The sequence below is a fragment of the Coregonus lavaretus genome, assembly GCF_964263955.1.
Source record: "Coregonus lavaretus genome assembly, chromosome: 36".
Classification (NCBI taxonomy): domain Eukaryota; kingdom Metazoa; phylum Chordata; class Actinopteri; order Salmoniformes; family Salmonidae; genus Coregonus; species Coregonus lavaretus.
In genome coordinates, this window is record NC_140023.1 from 24,524,455 (window position 1) to 24,547,986 (window position 23,532).

Consider the following 23,532-nt stretch of genomic DNA (forward strand, 5'->3'; position numbering starts at 1 on the left):
CTCTATACTGAACAAAAATAAACGCAACATGCACCAATTTCAATGATTTTACTGAGTTACAGTTCATATAAGGAAATCAGTCAATTGAAATAAATTCATTAGGCCCTAATCTATGGATTTCACAACTGGGCAGGGGCGCAGCCATGGGTGGGCATAGGCCAACAAACTTGGGAACCAGGCCCAGCCAATCTGAATGAGTTTTTTTATTAGACAGAAATACTGCTGTTTCATCAGCTGTCCGAGTGGCTGGTCTCAGATGATCCCGCAGGTGAAGAAGCCGGATGTGGAGTTCCTGGGCTGGTGTGGTTACACGTGGTCTGCGGTTGTGAGGCCGGTTAGACGTACTGCCAAATTCTCTAAAACGACGTTGGAGGTGGCTTATGGTAGAGAAATGAACATTCAATACTCTGGCAACAGCTCTGGTGGACATTCCTGCAGTCAGCGTGCCAATTGCACACTCCACCAAAACATCTGTGTCATTGTGTTGAGTGCACATTTTAGTGGCCTTTCATTGTCCCCAGCACAAGGTGCACCTGTGTAATGGTCACGCTGTTTATCCAGCTTCTTGATATGTCACACCTGTCAGGTTGATGAATTATCTTGGCAAAGGAGAAATACTCACTAACAGGCCTGTAAAGAAGTGTTTTTTGTGCGTATTGGAAAATTTCTGGGATCTTTTAATTCAGCTCATGAAACATAGGACCAACACTTTACATGTGTTATTTTTTTTTTTATGTATACATTCAAATCATACTTTTCCCAATGCAACATACACATATGGAATAGAAATCCATTAAGTGATGTAGAACGTGTCATCTACAGTTTAGTGTAATGTTCGGAGCATTTTTATGAAGTAATTATAAAGCACCGAAGTGTTATCGCAAGACACATTTTAGAGGAATTATATTATTGATAAACAAAACTCATATTGGCACTAGCCTACCATTTTCACAAAAATGCAATGTTTCAGAGCAGCATTCTAGCAGTTGAAGCCTTAATTCATATACACTTGGTCAACACAATACCCATGGCTGTAATGTTTAATTTTTTATTTGTCTAGTTTTAAGGCTTACAGCCAAGAACATCCACTCAACATCAAACGCTCACATTCATACCATGTTTTTACCATGGTAGATGATTCATTTCTATTCATGGTAGAAATTGCCAAAGTAGAAGATTAATTTCATTCATGAACAGTGCTATCTTGCGCCAGATGAGCTCAAAGATTTTATACCAGAACTTTGGCCTATTTAGACTAGTTTATCCAAACACGAGTAAAAGCTAATCTACAAGAGAAATATCAAACAATGTGAATTGAATTTGAACTCAACTGGGTCTTCAATATTGTGATGGTGTGAAATTGTAAATTATACTGAAAGATCGACCTTGAAATAGAAAGCCCTCAAGCCTCTTGCATAACTATTTGCCCCCCTGCAAATGCTGCTTAGTCTGTTCCATTTCACGCTGTTGACAGTGCTGCAGTCTTAAAGCAGGAATCGAGTCAGAGTTGACGGGGCAAAGACGTGTGCATGTGATTACCATAAACAGACTGGGTGGAGCTAGGCATTGTTTGTGTGCCATTCGTTAGGCCAGGTTGAAACCTTGATTGTGATCTATGGCTTGGAGAAGCTTGTTTTGAAGCGTCTCCCGGCTGCTGTACTTGGGCAGGTCCAATAGGTTGAAGCAGGTGTGTGCGACGGGCAGGTAGTGTTCCCCGCCTCCCGTGGGCTGGATCACCAGCTTCAGGCTTTTCATGCCCAGGATGGGAATGCGGTCACTTCCTGTGAGAAACACTGAAAATACAATACACATTACTTCAGTGCCAAGGTGTTCAAAACCAAAAGCATTCACATTTAAGCAGTAAATAGCCCCTACTAGCATGGCATAGTGACATGACATACAGTGGCTTGCGAAAGTATTCACCCCCCTTGGAATTCTTCCCATTTTGTTGCCTTACAACCTGGAATTAAAATTGATTTTTTGGGTGTTTGTATCATTTGATTTACACAACATGCCTACCACTTTGAAGATGCAAAATATTTTTGTGTGCGACACAAACAAGAAAGACAAAAAAACAGAAAACTTGAGCATGCATAACTATTCACCCCCCCACCCAAAGTCAATACTTTGTAGAGCCACCTTTGCAGCAATTACAGCTGCAAGTCTCTTGGGGTATGTCTCTATAAGCTTGGCACATCTAGCCATTGGGATTTTTGTCCATTCTTCAAGGCAAAACTGCTCCAGCTCCTTCAAGTTGGATTGGTTCAGCTGGTGTACAGCAATCTTTAAGTCATACCAAGATTCTCAATTGGATTGAGGTCTGGGCTTTGACTAGGCCATTCCAAGACATGTGAATGTTTCCCCTTAATAATAATAATAATAATATGCCATTTAGCAGACGCTTTTATCCAAAGCGACTTACAGTCATGCGTGCATACATTTTTGTGTATGGGTGGTCCCGGGGATCGAACCCACTACTAGAGTGTTGCTTTAGCCGTATGCTTAGGGTCATTGTCCTGCTGGAAGGTCAACCTCCGTCCCAGTCTCAAATCTCTGGAAGACTGAAACAGGTTTCCCTCAAGAATTTCCCTGTATTAGGCGCCATCCATCATTCCTTCAATTCTGACCAGTTTCCCAGTCCCTGCCAATGAAAAACATCCCCACAGCATGATGCTGCCACCATGCTTCACTGTGGGGATGGTGTTCTCGGGGTGATGAGAGGTGTTGGGTTTGCGCCTGACATAGCGTTTTCCTTGATTACCAAAAAGCTCAATTTTAGTCTCATCTGACCAGAGTACCTTCTTTGGGGAGTCTCCCACATGCCTTTTGGCGAACACCAAACGTGTTTGCTTATTTTTTTTCTTTAAGCAATGGCTTTTTTCTGGCCACTCTTCTGTAAAGCCCAGCTCTGTGGAGTGTACGGCTTAAAGTGGTCCTATGGACTGATATTCTAATCTCCGCTGTGGAGCTTTGCAGCTCCTTCAGGGTTATCTTTGGTCTCTTTGTTGCCTCTGATTAATGCCCTCCTTGCCTGGTCCGTGAGTTTTGGTGGACGGCCCTCTCTTGGCAGGTTTGTTGTGGTGCCATATTCTTTCCATTTTTTAATAATGGATTTAAAATGGTGCTCTGTGGGATGTTCAAAGTTTCGATATTTTTGTATAACCCAACCCTGATCTGTACTTCTCCACAACTTTGTCCCTGACCTGTTTGGAGAGCTCCTTGGTCTTCATGGTGCCGCTTGCTTGGTGGTGCCCCTTGCTTAGTGGTGTTGCAGACTCTGGGGCCTTTCAGAACAGGTGTATATACAGATCATGTGACACTTAAATAAAGTCCATCTGTGCGCAATCTAACTAATTATGTGACTTCTGAAGGCAATTGGTTGCACCAGATCTTATTTAGGGGCTTCATAGCAAAGGGGGTGAATACATACGCACGCACCACAAGTTATTTTTTTTAATTTCACTTCACCAATTTGGACTATTTTGTGTATGTCCATTACATGAAATCCAAATAAAAATCAATTTAAATTACAGGTTGTAATGCAACAAAATAGGAAAAATGCCAAGGGGGATGAATACATTTGCAAGGCACTGTAGTCTGATATGATAGTCTGAATGCTTTCAAAGAGAGCCTTACAGAGAAAGAGCTTCTTCTTCTCCAAAGAGAGATCGTGGAACACCTCCCAGAAGAACTTAATGGTTGGATTTTCAGCCCAGTACTCTCCTTTATACTCAGTGCTCTGGTGAAATAGCAAAAATTATATTACTGTACCACTCCAAGACCAATTGATAGCGTTAAAGCTAATGGGGACCTCTGTACCTTTTCAAGCTCTTTCCAATCGTAGTTGGTGTTGCCAATGACCATGGCCTGCAGTTCGTTGGGCTGGAACAGCTCCAGGACTTTGCCACCACACACTTTGTGGAAGCCTGCGGAAAACGACTCGAAAAGCGCGGCCACTGATGTATTGAAGATGTAGTCCACGTATGCAGAGACAAACTCAGGCCTGAGGGAACACCACGAAAAAGAACATTTAGAAACACATCAGCAGACACTCATACAGATGCTCTCTGCATATGTTTAAGACACTCAGACAAGACATAGGATTTAGCACTATTTTGTTACACAACTATACATTTGTTAAAAAACTTCTAATCAAATCAATCCACTGAACATTCAGCCCGACTTTGTTATGAAGTAGAGGATAAATTAGAAGACCCTGGAATACTCTGGAAAAGTACCTGTTTGAGTTGTCAACACAGATATCCATGCCATTTGGAACCAGTTCCAAGACCTCTGTGGCACCAAAGTTTTCAACTGTAACCTGAAACAAGTTGGACAAATAACATTGACTTCTCCAAGTAAGCCTTGCACATATCACCACTTTGCCATCTCTAGACAAGAGATTCAGCTACATAAAGTACATTGATGTAAAATGTTGACACTTACTGTGAAGTTCAAGCAGAATATGTCTTCGACATCATCCTCTGTGTAGTCTAGTAACTGCTGCAGATTCCTGGTTTTTGGTGAAAAGGGGAAAATTACAACAAAAATTGCTCATACTACAGCCCACACTACACAGTGCATTTGGAAAGTATAAAAGACCCCTTGACGTTTTCCACATTTTGTTACGTTACAGCCTTTTTCTAAAATTGATAGTTTTTTCTCCTCAAGCTACACACAATACCCTATAATGACAAAGCAAAAACAGGTTTGTAGAATTTTTAGCAAATGTATAGTACCAGTCAAAAGGTTGGACATACCTCCTCATTCAAGGTTTTTTTTCTTTTTTTCTTTTCTTACTATTTTCTACATTGTAGAATAATAATGAAGACATCAAAACTATGAAATAACACATATGGAATCATGTAGTAACCAAAAGTGTTACATTCAAAATCTATTTTTTATTTTTTAGATTCTTCAAAGTAGTTACCATTTGCCTTTATGACAGCTTTGCACACTTGGCATTCTCTCAACCAGCTTCATGAGGTAGTCACCTGGAATGCATTTCAATCCCACAGGGGGCAAAGTAAGTAAAGTGAAAAATGTATGCACTCACTAACTGTAAGTCGCTCTGGATAAAAGCGTCTGCAAAATGACTAAAAAATAATAATAATAATTTTAAAAAAAAGATTAACAGGTGTGCCTTAAAAGTTCATTTGTGGAATTTATTTCCTCCTTAATGCGTTTGAGCCAATCAGTTGTGTTGTGACAAGGTAGTGCTCTGGAGCAGGTTTTCATCAAGGATCTCTCAGTACTTTGCTCTGTTCCATCTTTCCCTCGATCCTGACTAGTCTCCCAGTCCCTGCCGCTGAAAAACATCCCCACAGCATGATGCTGCCACCACCATGCTTCACAGTAGGAATGGTGCCAGGTTTCCTCCAGACGTGACGCTTGACATTCAGGCCAAAAAGTTCAATCTTCGTTTCATCAACCAGAGAATCTTGTTTCTCATGGTCTGAGTCTTTTAGGTGCCTTTTGGCAAACTCTAAGCGGGCTGTTATGTGGACTCCAATCAAGTTGTAGAAACATCAAGGATGATCAATGGAAACAGGATGCACCTGAGCTCAATTGAGTCTCATAGCGTATGTTTTATTTATTTTTTAATACATTCTAAAAAATAAATAATCTAAAAACCTGTTTTGGCTTTGTCATTATGGGTATTGTATGCAGATTGATGAGGATTTTTATTTATTCAATTTTAGAATAAGGCTGTAACGTAACAACATTTGGAAAAAGTCAAGGGGTCTGAATACTTTCCGATATACACTGAGTATTCAAAACATTAAGGACACCTGCTCAACTCAACTCAAACCTAGGAACTCAATCCTAGGAAGGTGTTCCTAATGTTTGGTATACTCAGTGTATATTTGGAAGAAACCTTTTTGAAACGATCCAATTTGCTGCATTTGAGATGTTATGTCAACCTTCTCATTTCCTCTGATGCTCAAGAAACTTCCACAACCATTTACATTTTATTGCTCATTGCACCATTAAAGCAATAAGCAGACTGTGCCTCCACATTAGTGCTTAAGGGAAACCTGAGGTGCTTGACCCCTGAGCTAACCTCCCCACATCAGGCATCAGCTCCTTAAGATCATCCAACGTGGGGTTCCTCTTCAGCAGCTTCTTGTACAGGGCCACTGGGAAGTGAAGGTCCACAATGGTGAGGTTGTAGATGGCCAGCCCACAGATGACCCCGATGAGGTGGAATAGGTCAATGTCCTCAAACGTCTGAGAGGAACATGAACATGGTCCATAGAGTGAGGATAGTGTAAGAAATGCAACCAGGATGGTGTCCAAGCATACCAGTACTTCAGATTTAACAGAATACCACAAAAAGACAACACTATTGTGAATACCTTGACAAAGTTTAAACTTAAAGCTAGAGAGTTTTCTGAACTGACCCAACAATGCGTATTCAACAACACACAATTCACTGGAATGAAACAAAAGTGAAATGTGTACCTTGTTTGCAAACCAGATCAGCCTGGATTCCTCGTAGTATCGGAACATCCCGTATTTGGGGTCCAGAAGCTCTCTCATGATCAGAAGGAAGAACTCCTTCCGCACACCCCCCGCATCAACCGCCTCTTCTCCAACAAAGATCACCTGCATAGCAAGAACACAACCATCAACTCCAGTGTACATCCAGGACATCAGTCTCAACCGTCTGATCTGACGAATTCAGGGTTGTGTTAGGCAACGGAAGAAAACGGGGGGACTTCAGGATAAGATAAGAAATGCTAATGTGTGTTTCGCTATAGCTTGTCCTAATGAATACAACCCAGGTGTGATGGCAGAGGGTAAACAGGCAAACCTTCAGAGGTTTCTTGTAGTCGACGTTCTTGGACTTCCTGAGGACCTCCATGGTGTCCCCGACGATGTTCTCCCTCCTTACAATGAGGATGAGGCAGGGGTTCACAGATTCTACCACGGGATGGAACATGGAGCTGAAGTTCTGCCGCTGCGCCTGGTCCACTGCCATCTAATGACACCAGAAATAATTATAATCGATTCAACCTCTATAGCGCTTTACATTATACAGAAAAATCTCAAGGCACTTGAAAATCTAAACAAACAAGCATCACAACAAACAAACAAAAAAAGAGACAGAGCTCAACCATCATGGCGCAATTACAAGATAAATCATGGAAATTGTCACACGATCAATTATTTTGTTCAATATGTAAAAACGAATGAGTCAGTCATCCTTACCTGCATTTGTATAACAGCATCAGTCTGAAGCAGGGTGGTCTTTGCCTGGGCATCAAACACAAAGGGGTACTTACAGAGGGTGACAGCACTGTCGTGAGTCTGAGGGGACAGAAGCAATAGCTTAGGGTAGGATATTAAATGACAGCATTTGTAAAAGAAGACGAGATTTCATGGGTTCTCAATAACATTGTGCATTCAGGGATTGTTTTGAAGTTGCTTGACTCACCATAGAGTACATCTGCTGTTTAATCCATGTGAGGTAGTCGTTTCGGATGTCTATCAGGTCATCCAACTCTTTAATGTAGAATTTGTCGTATTGTATGATATGTCCGGCTCTTTCATTCACCTAGGAGATCAATAAAAAAAAAACTAAGGCATTTGAATGAAAAGTTACAAATTATTTAAAAAATGATTAAAACAATATGAAATATTTCCATCTATAACTAGGAGTAATGTGAGAAAGACTGATATTCTACAGTATTGCCTGATTAATGCTATACAGCTCAGCCCCATAGTGTGAATCAGGCATTTGTGATTTGTGTATGAACACTCACAGCATGTAGGATCTCCAGGAGCTTGAGTGTCGTGTCCAGGAAGCAGGTGAAGACCCTCTGCTCTGAGTGGGGGACTCCCACCGTGTGCATCCTGAGCAGGTACACCACCACCGCCTTGTACAGCTCCACTAGCCTCTGGAAGACTGGGGCCTCGAATTGAGCCCACCAGTTACCTGGATCAGTACAGAGCACAGCAAAGCAAAGAGACTTGTGAGCCAATCTGGATGCAAGAATCTAATAAACTAAAAGAGGTTTACCTGACCACAGTAGAATCTATAAAAACACTTTTGAATTGAAATCAATATGTTGAATAAACAGCACTCAAAATACAAAAACCTGCACTACATGCTAATACGTCAATTAAATACCCAGACTTAATCTCTCTCTGAACAGTTTGCTGCTCCACTATGTTCACCGAACAGAGAACATAGCTACTTACCAAGCACTTTCAGCGGAGCCTCTTTCAGACTGATGAGTGCCTTGGCAAAGGGGATGGCCAGAGTCACGTATGTGTTTTGGTCGCTGAAGAGAGGACACTCTGGCAGGGTGAGGTAGAGTCTCAGAGCCTCGATGTCTGGAGGGGAGCTGCTAAGTCTGGGAATCAGGTTCTTTTCCAGACTGGCTGCAATCTGACACATGGGAACACAGGGTAAGGAGGAATGCTTTAATGCTGTAATAATTCATACAGAAGGGTAGCAAACATACATATACTGACTGTCATTTTAGCCAGACAGACATCTAATATACTGACTCCCTTTATTTGCACCACTAATTGGAATACCCTACAGGCCAGGCATCAACAAATGTCATAACATGAGGACTAATATTTTGGTAAACCATACTTCAAAATCGAATTACTGTCACCTGCTGTGCAATTTCTGGATAGTCAGGTTGAACGACTCTGTGAAACAAGAGGCGAGCCATGTTCATATCCACCCCTGAGCATTTACTGCTCGTGTTGTAGTGATCTGGATGGCTACACAAAACAGACAGATTCGCTTTAGTAAAACATTTATCAAGACTTTCAGTAACATTTTCAAGTAGAATATAATTGATTTTACCTCTCAGCCAGAAAGCTTCCATTGAGGCAACTTGCAGAGGAAAACACAAGATCAATTTCGCTACAAGAAAAGTAAAAGAAAAACAATTAGTGTTCACGGTCTCATGCAGATACACAATCTAGCTGTGACAATAAAAATAGAACAAGCACTGTTCATCCATACTATTGCTAATGATATTTTATGAGCATGTTTTGAGAAGTGAGGATTTTACTTGGAAATCTCTTGTGGGAGTCTTCCGTGTGTATAATGGCTCAGCCATCTCTGAGTAAGACCAGCAGATAAGGTGCATATGTGTCTTCTGGGATCTGGTATTCTGACGTCGTCAGGCACCAGGGGGTTCTAGGAGAATAAATTATTGTATTAAATACTACTTAAAAATCACAAAGTAAAGCATTTCACTATCATGAACATGTAAACGGTAAGCATTCTGACGGTTTCCAGCATGTGAAGTTAGTCTTTTTCCTGACATGTTTACAACTGTATCACCAAAATCCCCAAATAGGATAGGTAACACTTCAGGTATTAATTTCTCTCATGAAAAATAAATATCAATTGAACATTTGTTAGCCCAGAATCTTAGTTATGAGGACTCCGATAAATTAGGGCTGATGGGGTGTGAAAATTACCTGGGGAGTGTGATAGTGGGCAAAGCTCTGGTCTCCTCCAGCATATATCCTCTTAACACAGCAGCCCTGCTCCATGTCTGGAATATAAAGTTATGGTCAGTCTTGCTAATCAAAGATGATGCAGAAATTTGAGTTTACCTGTGGAACCTGTCTGAGGGGGGCTGTAGTAACCTGTGTTTGTGGGCCAGGGGCCGTTGTAGGCCACCCAGGGGCCTTTGACTGGGGCAGGGCTGTTCCTGTTGGATGTGGAGCGTGTACCGAGCTGCCCGTTCCCTCCAAGCCCAAATGAATCCATCTTTCCAGAGGCGGGGATGAAGGCCAAAGTGTGCTGTCTTGAAAGGATATACAAAATATAACAAATGTTTCTCAAGCGTCTCAAGATACTGTTTTCAATGATGTTAAGTGTTTTAGGAACTTTGAATTGTCAGTCCAAATACTTGTCTCCCCCAGATACTGTGGGTTTCAGATACATGTATTTTCCTCAAGCTACACATGATTTTCAAAATAATTCTGGAGACTATAGACTTGAAGGTGAATCTGCTTTGTGTATTCTAAAACAGACCAGTGCCACATTTGAAAGCAGAGATTGCGCAGCAGACAGTGTGCTGTACCTTCCACAGGATATCTGTGTGACTACATTTCCCATGAGCTCAAACACCTTCCTGGGGTTGATCTCATGGTTTGTAGTGTTATGTCCAAGCTGGCCATACCCTCCTGCTCCAAATGTAAACACACCTCCTTCCTACGAAAGAAACAAAACAAAATCTTAGAGGTGAAAGGGGTTTCAGAACGTATACTAAACAAAAATACAAACGCAACATGTAAAGTGTTGGTCCTATGTTTCATGAGCTGAATTAAAAGATCCCAGAAATGTTCCAATATGCACAAAAAACACTTCTAACATTTTGCGCACACATTTGTTTACGTCCCTGTCAGTGAGCATTTCTCCTTAGCCAAGATAATCCATCCACCTGACAGGTGTGGCATATCAAGAAGCTGATTAAACAGCATGATCATTACACACATGCACCTTGTGCTGGGGACAATAAAAGGCCACTCTGAAATGTGCAGTTGTCACACAACACAATGCCACAGATGTCTCAAATTGAAGGAGCGTGCAATTGGCATGCTGACTGCAGGAATGTCCACCAGAGCTGATCCCAGAGCATTTAATGTTAATTTCTCCACAATAAGCTGCCTCCAACATTGTTTTAGAGAATTTGGCAGTACGTCTAACCAGCCACACAACAGCAGACCACATGTATGGCGTCATGTGGGTGAGCGGTTTGCTGATGTCAACGTTGTGAACAGAGTGTACTGTGCTGGCGGTGGGGTTATGGTATGGGCAGGCATATGCTACGGACAACGAACACAATTACATTTTATCTACGGCAATTTGAATGCACAGAGATACCGTGAAGAGATCCTGGGGCCCATTGTCGTGCCATTCATCCGCCACCATCACCTCATGTTTCAGCATGATAATGCACTGCCCCATGTCACAAGGATCTGTACACAATTCCTGGAAGCTGAAAATGTCCCAGTTCTTCCATGGCCTGCATACTCATACATTGAGCATGTTTGGGATGCTCTGGATTGACGTGTACGACAGTGTTCCAGTTCCCGCCAACATCCATTAACTTCGCACAGCCATTGAAGAGGAGTGAGACAACATTTCACATGCCACAATCAACAGCCTGATCAACTCTATGAGAAGGAGATGGGTCGCACTGCATGAGGCAAATGGAGGTCATACCAGATACTGACTGGTTTTCTGATCCACGGCCCTACCTTTTTTTAAGGTACACTACATGACAAAAAGTATGTGGACACTTGCTGGTCGAACATCTCATTCCAAAATCATGGGCATTAATATGGAGTTGGTCCCCCTCTTTGCTGCTATAACAGCCTCCACTCTTCTGGTAAGGCTTTCCACTAGATGTTGGAACATTGCTGCGGGGACTTGCTTCCATTCAGCCACAAGAGCATTAGTGAGGTCGGGCACTGACGTTAGACGATTAGGCCTTCCTCCTTCACCAAACTTTACAGTTGGCACTATGCATTCGGGCAGGTAGCGTTCTCCTGGCATCCGCCAAACCCAGATTCGTCCCTCGGACTGCCAGATGGTGAAGCGTGATTCATCACTCCAGAAAACGCTCACTGCTCCACAGTCCAATGGCGCTGAGCTTTACACCATTCCAGCTGACGCTTGGCATTGCGCATGGTGATCTTAGGCTTGTGTGTGGCTGCTCGGCCATGGAAACCCATTTCATGAAGCTCCCGACGAACAGTTATTGTGCTGACATTGCTTCCAGAGGCAGTTTGGAACTCCGTAGCGAGTGTTGCAAACGAGGACAGATGATTTTTAAGCGCTACGCGCTTCAGCACTCGCGGTCCCGTTCTGTGAGCTTGTATGGCCTACCACTTCGTGGCTGAGCTGTTGTTGCTCCTAGACGTTTCCACTTCACAATAACAGCACTTACAGTTGACCGGGGCAGCTCTAGCAGGGCAGAAATGTGACAAACTGACTTGTTGGAAAGGTGGCATCCTATGACGGTGCCACGTTGAAAGTCACTGAGCTCTTCAGTAAGGTCATTCTAATGCCAATGTTTGTCTATGGAGATTGCATGGCTGTGTGCTCAATTTTATACACCTGTTAGCAACGGGTGTGGCTGAAATAGCTGAATTCACTAATTTGAAGGGGTATCCACATCCTTTTGTATAGATAGTGTATCTATGACCAACAGATGCATATCTGTATTCCCAGTCATGTGAAATCCATAGATTAGGGCCTATTGAATTTATTTCAATTGACTGATTTCCTTATATGATCTGTAACTCAGTAAAATCTTTGAAATTGTTGCATGTTGTGTTTATATTTTTGTTCAGTATAGATTAAATAACAATGTACAGTGCCTTCAGAAAGTATTCATACCCCTCTACTTATTCCACTTTGTTGGGTTTCAGCCTGAATTCTAAATTGATTTAATAGTTTTTCTCTCACCCATCTACACACAATACCCCATAACGACAAAGTGAATACATGTTTTTAGACCTTTTTGCCAAGTAATTGAAAATTAAATACAGAAATATATATCATTTACATAAGTATTCACACCCGAGTCAACACTTTGTAAAAGCACCTTGTAAAAGCACCTGGCGGCGATTACAGGTTTGAGTCGTCTTGGATGTGTCTGTATCAGCTTTGCACATCTGGATTTGGGAATTTTCTGAATTGGCTCCATTCATTGTTCCCTCTATCCTTCCAGTCTCCCAGTCCCTGCCACTGAAAAGCATCCTCATAGCATGATGCTGCTACCCCCATGCTTCATGGTAGGGATGGTGTTAGACGGGTGATGAGCTGTTCCTGGGTTTCTCCAGACATAGCGCTTTGCATTCAGGCCAAAGAGTTACATTTTTGTCTCATCAGACCACAGAATATTTTGCCTTATGCTCTCTGTCTTTCACGTGCCTTTTTGCAAACTACAGGCATGCTGTCATGTGCCTTTTTCTAAGGAGTGGCTTCCATCAGGCCACTCTCTCATTAAGCTCAGATTGGTGAAGTGCTGTAGATTCTTCTGGCAGGTTATCCAATCCCAGCCAACAAACTCTGTAGTTCTGTCAGAGTTGTCATTGGGTTCTTGGTCACATCTAGAGAGAGTCTGGGTAGTTCCATATTTTTTCCATTTCCCAATGATGGAGACCACTGTGCTCTTGGAAACTTTAAACACTCTAGAAATGGTTTTATACCCTTCCCCAGACATTTGGAACACCTGCTCTTTCCATGACAGACTGACCAGGTGAAAGCTATGATCCCTTATTTATGTCACTTGTTAATCCACTTAAAATCAGAGATGAAGGGGAGGAGACAGGTTAAAGAAAGATGTTTAACCCTCGAGACAATTGAGAAATGGATTGTGTATGTGTGTCATTCAGCGGTTGAATGGGCAAGACAAAAGATTGAAGTGTCTTTGAACGGCGTATAGTAGTAGGTGCCAGGCGCACTGGTTTGAGTGTTGTCAAGAACGGCAACGCTGCTGGGTTTTTCACGCTCAACAGTTTCCCATGTGTATCAAGAATGGTCCACCACCCAAAGGCCATCCGGCCAACTTGACACAACTGTGGGAAGCATTGGAGTCAACATGGGCCAGCATCCCTGTGGAACACGTGACACCTTGTGAAGTCCATGCCCTGATGAATTGAGGCTTTTCTGAGGGCAAAAGAGGGTGCAACTCAATATTAGGAAGGTGTTCCTAATGTTTTGTACACTCAGTGTATGCCTCATCACAATTCTATCTCGGATATCTACGGACAGTTCCTTGGAGTTTCTGCTCTGACATGCACGGTCAACTGTGGGACCTTATAGACAGGTGTGTTTCTTTCTAAATCATGAGCTCAATTTGGAGTGTCGTAGCAAAGGGGTGTGAATACATACAGTACCAGTCAAAAGTTTGGACACCTACTCATTCCAGGGTTTTTATTTTTACTATTTTCTACATTGTAGAATAATAGTGAAGACATCAAAACAATATATGGAATCATGTAGTAACCAAAAAAGTGTTAAACAAATCAAAACACATTTTATATTTCAGATTCTTCAAAGTAGCCACCCTTTTACTTGATGACAGCTTTGCACACTCTTGGCATTCTCTCAACCAGCTTCATGAGGTAGTCACCTGGAACGCATTTCAGTTAACAGGTGTGCCTGCTTAAAAGTTAATTTGTGGAATTTCTTTCCTTCTTAATGCGTTTGAGCCAATCAGTTGTGTTGTGACAAGGTAGGGGTGGTATACAGAAGATACCCCTATTTGGTAAAAGACCGAGTCCATATTATGTCATGAACAGCTCAAATAAGCAAAGAGAAACGACAGTCCATCATTACTTTAAGACTTGAAAGTCAGTCAATGTGGAAAATGTCAAGACCTTTGAAAGTTTCTTCAAGTGCATTCGCAAAAACCATCAAGCGCTGTGATGAAACTGGCTCTCATGAGGACCGCCACAGTAAAGGAAAACCCAGAATTACCTCTGCTGCAGAGGATCAGTTCATTAGAGTTACCAGCCTCAGAAATTGCAGCACAAATAAAATAAAATTTCACAAATTAACTTTTAAGAAGGCACGCCTGTTAACTGAAATGCATTCCAGGTGACTACCTCATGAAGCTGGTTGAGAGAATGCCAAAAGTGTGCAAAGCTGTCATCAAGGCAAAGGGTGGCTACTTTGAAGAATCTCAATTCTAAAATATATTTTGATTTGTTTAACACTTTTTTGGTTACTACATGATTCCATATGTGTAATTTCATAGTGTTGATGTCTTCACTATTATTCTACAATGTAGAAAATAGTAAACAAAGAAAAACCCTTGAATGAGTAGGTGTGTCCAAACCTTTGACTGGTACTGTATGTAAATTAGATATTTCTGTATTTCATTTTCAATAAATGTGCAAAACTTTATAAAAACATGTTTTCACTTTGTCATTATGGGGTATTGTCTAGATGGGTGAGAGAGAAAAAAACTACATAATCCATTTTGAATTCAGGCTATAACAAAATGTGGAATAAGTCAAGGGGTATGCATACTTTCTGAAGGCACTGTAAGTATAGTTATACTTAAGAGTACACTACTACATACAGCTATTACCTCAATTAGAGTCACTGTGAAAGAGGAAGTTACCTTTGTAAGTGCGGCAGTGTGGTCCTCCCCACAGCAGATGTAGATAACCCTCTGTGACCTAAGGGACTTGAGCAGGGCTGGATAATATCGATCTGAAAGATTACTTTGTTTAATCAATTTAATTTGAAAAGGTTCTTCTGGCTTTTTTCAAAACAGATTAATGGTGATTCACAAGAAAGTTGCTTAGTCAGTCTTACCATTGTTGTCATTGAGGCCCAGTTGCCCAAACTTGTTGCGCCCCCAGCCAAAGACGGCCCCTGAGAGGGTGAGGGCAAAGCTGTGAGCACCCCCTGCTGAGATCTGGGCGAAGGGAATCCCCTGTAAAGACTGGATGACTTGGGGAGTAGCGATGCCTTGTCCAGCTACTCCCAGCCCTAGTTGTCCGTATCGGTTTTGTCCCCATGAATAGACTTGGCCTCCTAAACAAGGGACCACATTCGTAGTATTTAATATAAGATGGGAAACCAAATTAAGCAAATCTTTCTGCAAATTCCCTGTTTGTTTTAAGTAAAATAAAATCAGACAGAAAGCGAATGCATAATCTGTAGTAGTCTATTATCCCCAGGGGGCAATTCAAGTTAGTTGTGTTTGAAGTCCTTGGGTGCATTTGGATTGTTTCTGAGATGTAGCCTTTTTCCTTTCCTAGTGACTTTACCTTGACCTCGTTTGAAAACGTCACAGAGTTCAAGGTAAGGAGGGAAAGTCACTAAAGCCGGGTGTACACTACACGATCTTCAAAAAAAAAAATCACTGAGCATCTCACATTAAACTACCATTTTTCCTGTAGTGTTGCTCACACTAAACGATGTGGCACACACACTACAAGATTCTTCACTTGGTCGTGAGGATTCTCCATACCACCACGCTGTCTCGCAAAAACAATGTGATTCAATTTTACGTAGCTATAACGAGCTATAGCTCAAAGCAGCCTCAAACTGTTTCAGTTAGACATTCACCCTTGCCATACAGAGTTGAAATACTGTATCTTGCCAACATTTTGAATTGAATAACATTGCTTGTGAACGTCAGAGCTGTAACGATTTGACACTTTGGCAAGCACAAACGCATACTAGTAGAAGGCCTAGTCATCACTCCTGCTCCAGAGTCTACACATTCTGGGTGATGCGAAACAACGTCATCTCACTGGCTTCTTCTCTGGCGAGCTCTCATTGGCTATTGCTGATCATCAAAACATGTCGTTGCACATCTCACACTGCAAGAGTATTGCAGATTTTGTGCCGATAAAATGAAACGTTTGAAAATATCGGGACGTCTGGGACTGCTCAAAGACGAGATCGGTAGCCCTCAGATTACCCATCAAAACCTTCCAAGTCACCAAAGGCATTAGGAAATTCCCTTTGCCTTAAAATGACTATTTGAATGCACCCCTTACCTCTAGACAGAGCATGGGAGTGCCGATATCCACAGGCTACCTGAGCAATTTGTACATCTGATAAACTCTTGATGTTTCTGAGGGGGGAAAAAAAAAAAACAGTCCATTCAAGTAAAGTAAACGTTATGCTGTTGTCAAATCAAATGTTAGGCACTTCACAGATCAAATTCTTGAAATACCACATTAATGCAAAATTCACAACATAGACAACAGATGGTGTAAATATGAACGTTGTGATGCCATTTGGCAAAACATGCTTTGCCTGCATGCTGCTTTGAATGTTTAATTCGTTTCTTCAGAGAAGAACCAAGCACAGCTCTCGCCCTAAAGTAGAGGTGTCAAACTCATTCCACAAGGGCAGGTTTTTGGTTTTTCCTTTTAATTAAGACCTAGACACCAGGTGAGGGGAGTTCCTTACTAATTAGTGACCGAGTTTGGGAAACCCTGCCCTAGTGTATCGGTACAAATGGGGTCATGTTCATACACGTTGAGCTGTCTGCATATCATTTATGAACAGTATTATGTTTTAACTTCCTGAGGACTTGAAGTATTATTTTATTCACCTGGGCACACGTACACATTCTTCGAAGTTCGTAAGGCCCAGCTGTCCATCTGTGGCCAAGCCCCATGCAAACACTTGTCCTTTGTCATTCAGCGCGAGTGTATGGGCCTCCCCACATGACACAGCCACAATGTTCTGTGCATCTAGTGCCACAACCTGCTCTAAGGGAAACACAAAGCATGATACATTTTAATACATCCATGTACCATTAGACAAAGTCTAACCATAATGGGTTAATTAGCGTAAGGGGATAATGTAACACTTACCTGGTTTCTTCCGAGACTTCTCGTGCCCCAGCTGCCCAATGTCATTGCAGCCACAGGTGTACACAGTCCCGTCTCCCAGTAGAAATGTGGTGTGCCGTCGGCCACATCCTATATCGCACACCTCCTTCCCGTGAAAGAAATCACATTTCCGGGGCTCCACCACAATCTCCTCATCGATCCCGCCCAAGCCTAGCTGACCGAAGGAAGCATTTCCCCAACACAGCATTGCCAATGCCCCCCTCTGGCCCCACTCCTGGTGTGGACCAGGTCAACAGGATCACAGTCCCTGTGAAAGGATGATACAAATATTTAAGAGTCAAATAAGAGGAGACATCTAGGAAATCACATGATGAGGTCTGTTACTGACCACAAAATTGTCAGCATCCAAAAATGCATACAGTGCTATGAAAAAGTATTTGCCTTTTATTTCATAAACAAAGTTATGCAACACCCAATTCCCCTGTGTGAAAAAGTAATTGCCCCCTTACACTCAATAACTGTTTGTGCCACCTTTAGCTGCACTGACTCCAACCAAATGCTTCCTGTAGTTGTTGATCAGTCTCATGTCACTGTGGAGGAATTTTGGCCCACTCTTCCATGAGGAACTGCTTTAACTCAGTGACGTGTGGGTTTTCAAGCATAAACTGCTCGTTTCAAGTCCTGCCACAACATCTCAATTGGGATTAGGTCTGGCCATTCCAAAACTTCCAATTTGTTGCTTTTTAGCTATTTTCAGGTAGACTTGATTGTGTGTTTTGGATTATTGTCTTGCTGCATGACCCAGCTGCGCTTCAGCTTCAGCTCACAGACGGATGGTCTGACATTCTCCTGTAGAATTCTCTGATACAGAGCAGAATTCATGGTTCCTTCTATTAAGGCAAGTCATCCAGGTCCTGAGGCAGCAAAGCATCCTGGAACCATGTCGTCCAAAAAGTTATACTTTTGAATCATCTGTCCATAGAACGTTCTTCCAAGAGTCTTGATGATCATCCAGGTGCTTTTTGGCAAACTTGAGTCAACTTTTTGGACGAGATGGGTCCCATTATGCCTGGCGAAAACCAAACTCTGCATTCCACAGTAAGAACATCATACCAAAGGTCAAGCATGGTGGTGGTGGTGTGATGGTTTGGGGATGCTTTGCTGCCTCAGGACCTGGACGACTTGCCTTAATAGAAGGAAGAACAGAACTCTGCTCTGTATCAGAGAATTCTACAGGAGAATGTCAGACCATCCGTCTGTGAGCTGAAGTTGAAGCGCAGCTGGGTCATGCAGCAAGACAATGATCCAAAACACACAATCAAGTCTACATGAAAATTGCTAAAAAGCAACAAATTGGAAGTTTTGAAATGGCCTAGTCAAAGTCCAGACCTAATCCCAATTGAGATGTTGCGGCAGGACTTGAAATGAGCAGTTCATGCTTGAAAACCCACACGTCACTGAGTTAAAGCAGTTCTGCATGGAAGAGTGGTCTACAGCGACGTGAGAGACTGATCAACAACTACAGGAAGCATTTGATTGGAGTTATTGCAGCTAAAGGTGCCACAACCAGTTATTGAGTGTAAGGGGGGCAATTACTTTTTCACACAGGGGAATTGGGTGTTGCATAACTTTGTTTATGAAATAAATATGTAATTGTTGTGTTATTTGTTCACTTATGTTCCCTTTATCTAATATTAGGTTTTGGTTGAAGATATGATAACATTCAGTATCACAAATATGCAAAAGTAGAGAACATTTGAAAGGGGACAAATACTTTTTCATAGCACTGTATGTTGTGGCAAGGAAGTCCTGATATCAAGTTGTGTACACTTGGCCATCTGTGACTGGGGAATCTGTGATGGAAAGCACCGGAACAGACTGAAATAGTCTTGTAAATACTGTCACATTACACAACAGATTGAATGACCACAGAACAGCATTCCAGAGTATGGTGTTTGTGTGACTGACTGCGATATCATCCTGTGCAGTGTACTAAATTAACCCTTCAATCAGCGACAGTGAGGATACCTCCATTTTTAACCTGGGGTTGATTAATACCCTACTAATCCTATAATTCACTCACTTCTGTAACGGCCCGCATTTAGACTACTTCCGCAGAAGAATAAATGCCCCACCCTTTACTGATGAGGAATGTTTAAATCACTATTTTATGATCTGATGAGGAATATTTAAGAGCGATGATGTCTCATTGTTTACTTATATGAATGTGTGACGTTTATATAGTGTTGTATATGACTATATTAATATAAACAGCCTTCTCACAACGCTGGAGGTGTGTGGTTATTCTCTAACAACGTACTTAGTATCCCCTAGAAAGGCCTGGAACATAATCTTCACTGCAGCGTAGTCAGGTTCTTATCTCACGTGTGATAGACGCCAGTTAAAATGACACTGACGTATCAGTTGTGTCTTGTTTTCACAATTATAAGTCCAGGTTCAGCTACCTGCTAAATTATTTCATTGCAGGTGAGATAAACTGGAATCTTCTCTGACAGAGTAGCTAGCTAGCTAGTTCAGCTATCAGCATGCAGCAAGGCAGTGCCTGCATGCTAACTGGCTGTTAATCAAGACAGATATTCACAGGTAAGGTATATCGCTAACTAGCACAGTTCACCTACACTAGCTGCCTAAATAGCTAAATGTGCACATTCCCCGCCTTGTGTGCCGCAAATGGATTCAGCTTACCTGTTGCTAGCCAATGCAATGGTGGCAAACGTTGCCACGCACGAGAGGTCTGAAATGTTTTCCTTGTATTAGCAAAATGTCGATGACCAGACTTGCGCGGAGGGTGTAAATTGTAGATGGTCATTGAGACCAGGCAACTGCAAGCACCACATTCCCAAATCGTTTGCTATGCGCTGTCATTCCAATGTCTGTAGCTTTATATGAAGTGTCGTACCCACAGAAGGAAAACACTCGAACATACCGTACTCAAAGACTAATGTTCTAGAGACAGTTTTCAGAAACTGGATGTGACGACAAAGCTACCCTCTTCTTCTCTGGTATAATGGACATTTGGATGTGCATTCTGCCACCTACTGTTCGGGTGTATGATAAAGATCCCAAAAAGAAACAAATAATGGAGGGTAAAAAATATTCATACAAACCATCAAAATACGTTTTAACTAAACAAAATCAACCTGCTTTTCTGTTAAAATCCAAAATTCTAATCAGATCCCTACACAGGCTCAGAAGGATCCTGTGAGGGCGGGACATTTTCTGGCGACAGTAGTCTTTGCAGTGCTTCTACCATTAAGTCTTGGAGCCCCAAAAACGTATCGGCTGCAGATATAGTGATGCCCAGCTTCTTGGACACTTGTGCAGTACAATTGATAACTGTGCCAATAAATGCTACAAAATCTACCTTCTTCACAATTAGTGTATCCAGATCAATCAATCAATCAATTTTATTTTATATAGCCCTTCTTACATCAGCTAATATCTCGAAGTGCAGATCACGGTGTATGCACCACCATATCTTCTTCAGCACTGTGGCCTCTTGACCCTTTGACTCTCTTTACCGCCTCCACATAGGAGATCTGCTGTATAGCCCTGATCCTTGACACCTTGACCTCTTTAACCCTAACAGGGCACTCAAGGAAGTCCGGAGTATGATCCCCACCACAGTTGCAACATTTTCCATTCACAGTTTATTCAAAAACATACTTCTTCCATCTGCAAACATTTGACACGTGGCCATATCTTTTGCAATTCCCACACTGTAGTTGTTTGGACACAAATGCTCTCACCGCATACCTCACATATCCAAGCTTCACATGTGCAGGTAGTCTCCTCAACCAACAATAGTATCGATAGGATTTCTCCTTCTTTCCATTTACCATACTGGTCAGGTGACATGCACTGATCACTCCTGGGATTTTCTGAATAAGGTACTCGTCATCTAGATCTAACGACATTCCAGACATAACTCCTTTGGCAGGTGCACCGCTCCGAAGATCAATACAGGTTACTTCCGACGTGGGCAATTTTGCCATATCCAGTGCACACTTCTTCTGTTCTTCATCTACACAATTAACCAAAACAAGGCCGCTTCTAGTCACCTTGATTGAATCCACCTTTCCCACTGCTCTCTTCACAGTCCTTGATAGTACAAATGGATCTCCCAAATTAACCTCCTTGTCCACCTTGACATTAATCCATTAGCTGGTCTAAGATCAGTTCTGTTCTTCTTCTTTTATGGAATAATGGCGGTCCGCAAACAACCATTTAAGGTGCATGCCGCCACCTACAGTGCTGGAGTGTGTGATCACTCATGGTTTGCCTAATTCTGTACTACTAAGAAAAAAATACTATAAATTAACAAATAAATCCCTACTAACTTCTAACAAACCTACCCCCTCCCTAAAACCCTCCCAAACCCCCCAAACTCCATCCAACATCTTCAAACTTTATCTCTAACATGCTGAGACAATCCATCCTTATGATTATTCAGCATTTTAAAAATCATGTCGACAGTAACATCTATTACCCCTATTAACTCTGTTGCCGTATCCACAATAATAGTCAACCTGGCATTTCTACAATCCGTTGATAACCTTTCCAATGAAAGCTATGAAGTCCATTTTATTTACTATCAAAGTGTCCTTTGACACAGCAAGATTTCTGAACAGACCTCGAAACCATGTCAGGACTAGTAGAAGCACCAGTTCTGACAGTAGGTCCACTTACTACGGGAGCAGCCATGGTAGCTCCATCAGTCCACCTAGTAGTGCCACCAATCTGTCTTACAGCCTCTGCATATGAGACATCGTGATTGATTCTATATCTCTGGGCCTCTCCAGCCTCTCTCTGCACCTGGCATCCACCAAATGCTGCACTGTGTTCCCCACAACAATTACAACACTTAGCCTTCACATTGTTCCCACAGTCGCCGTAATCATGTTCCCCTCCACACTTTTCCCCTCCACATCTTTTCTTTCTTTTACACTGAGCAACTACACTGAGTGTACAAAACATTAGGAACACCTTCCTAATATTGAGTTAAAGCCCTTTTAGCCTCAGAACAGCCGTAATTAGTTGGGCATGGACTCTACAAGGTGTCGAAAGCATTCCACAGGGATGCTGGCCCATGTTGTCTCCAATGCTTCCCACAGTTATGTCAAGTTGGCTGGATGTCCTTTGGGTGGTGGACCATTCTTGATACACATGGGAAACTATTGAGCAGCGTTGCAATTCTTGACACACTCAAACCGGTGCGCCTGGTACGTACTACCATACCCCATTCAAAGGCAAATATTTTGTCTTGCCCATTCACCCGCTGCAAACAACCTTAGACTGGGGCGAAGATTTACATTTGACATTTTAGTCATTTAGCAGATGCTCTTATCCAGAGCGACTTACAGTATCTTAAGATGACAACCACATATCACAGGTATAGAAAGTACATTTTTCCTCAATTAAGTAGCTATCAGTAGAGTCAGAGCTAAAAAGAGGGGGGGGGGGGGTCGAGGTGAGGAGAAGGATTATATAAGATACTGTTTGAAGAGGTTGGGTTTCAGATGTTTTCAGAAGATGGGCAGGGACTCTGCTGTCGTAGCTTCAAGGGGAAGCTGGTTCCACCATTGGGGTGCCAGGACAGAGAAGATCTTGGACTGGGCTGAGTGGGAGCTGCCCTCCCGTAGGGGTGAGAGGGCCAAGAGCCCTGAGGTGGCAGAACGGAGTGCTCGGGTTGGGGTGTAAGCATAGCGGGCTGCAGCGTTCTGGATAAGTTGCAGGGGTTTGATGGCACAAGCGGGGAGCCCAGCCAACAGCGAGTTGCAGTAGTCCAAACGGGAGAGGACAAGTGTCTGGAATAGGACCTGCGCCGCTTCCTGTATGAGGTTGGGTCGTACTCTACGGATGTTGTAGAGCATGAACCTGCAGGAGTGAGTCACTGCTTTGATGTTTGCAGAGAACGACAGGGTGTTGTCCAAGGTCACACCAAGGTTCTATGCACTTTTGGAGGGTTGACACTGTGGAGTTGTTAACCATGATGGAGAGGTCTTTGAGTGGGCAGGCTTTCCCCCGGGAGGAAGAGCAGCTCCGTCTTGTCGAGGTTGAGCTTGAGGTGGTGGGCCGACATCCAAGTTGAGATTTTCTCCACTTGGGTGTCAGAAAGGGGGAAGGAGAAAAGTAGTTGAGTGCCATCCGTATAGCAAGGATAGGAGAGACCGTGTGAGGATA

At 42.5% G+C, this 23,532-nt stretch overlaps 1 protein-coding gene across 1 annotated transcript; it reads right to left on the reverse strand.

Annotated features, from left to right (window-relative positions):
* Positions 1-34: 34 nt before the first annotated feature.
* herc4 (HECT and RLD domain containing E3 ubiquitin protein ligase 4) lies at positions 35-20,294 on the reverse strand. The gene is made up of 24 exons (XM_084153614.1): positions 20,035-20,294; positions 17,350-17,635; positions 17,085-17,244; positions 16,522-16,598; positions 15,326-15,547; positions 15,129-15,220; positions 10,068-10,198; positions 9,628-9,788; positions 9,457-9,533; positions 9,042-9,169; positions 8,831-8,890; positions 8,634-8,745; positions 8,209-8,398; positions 7,770-7,942; positions 7,442-7,561; positions 7,216-7,314; positions 6,818-6,985; positions 6,466-6,609; positions 6,065-6,231; positions 4,447-4,513; positions 4,239-4,321; positions 3,820-4,003; positions 3,637-3,739; positions 35-1,793 (listed from the first exon to the last, which is right to left on the reverse strand). Exons 2-24 carry the CDS (start codon positions 17,573-17,575, stop codon positions 1,585-1,587), a joined length of 3,153 nt encoding a protein of 1,050 aa, XP_084009740.1. The 5' UTR covers positions 17,576-17,635; positions 20,035-20,294; the 3' UTR covers positions 35-1,584.
* Positions 20,295-23,532: the final 3,238 nt, after the last annotated feature.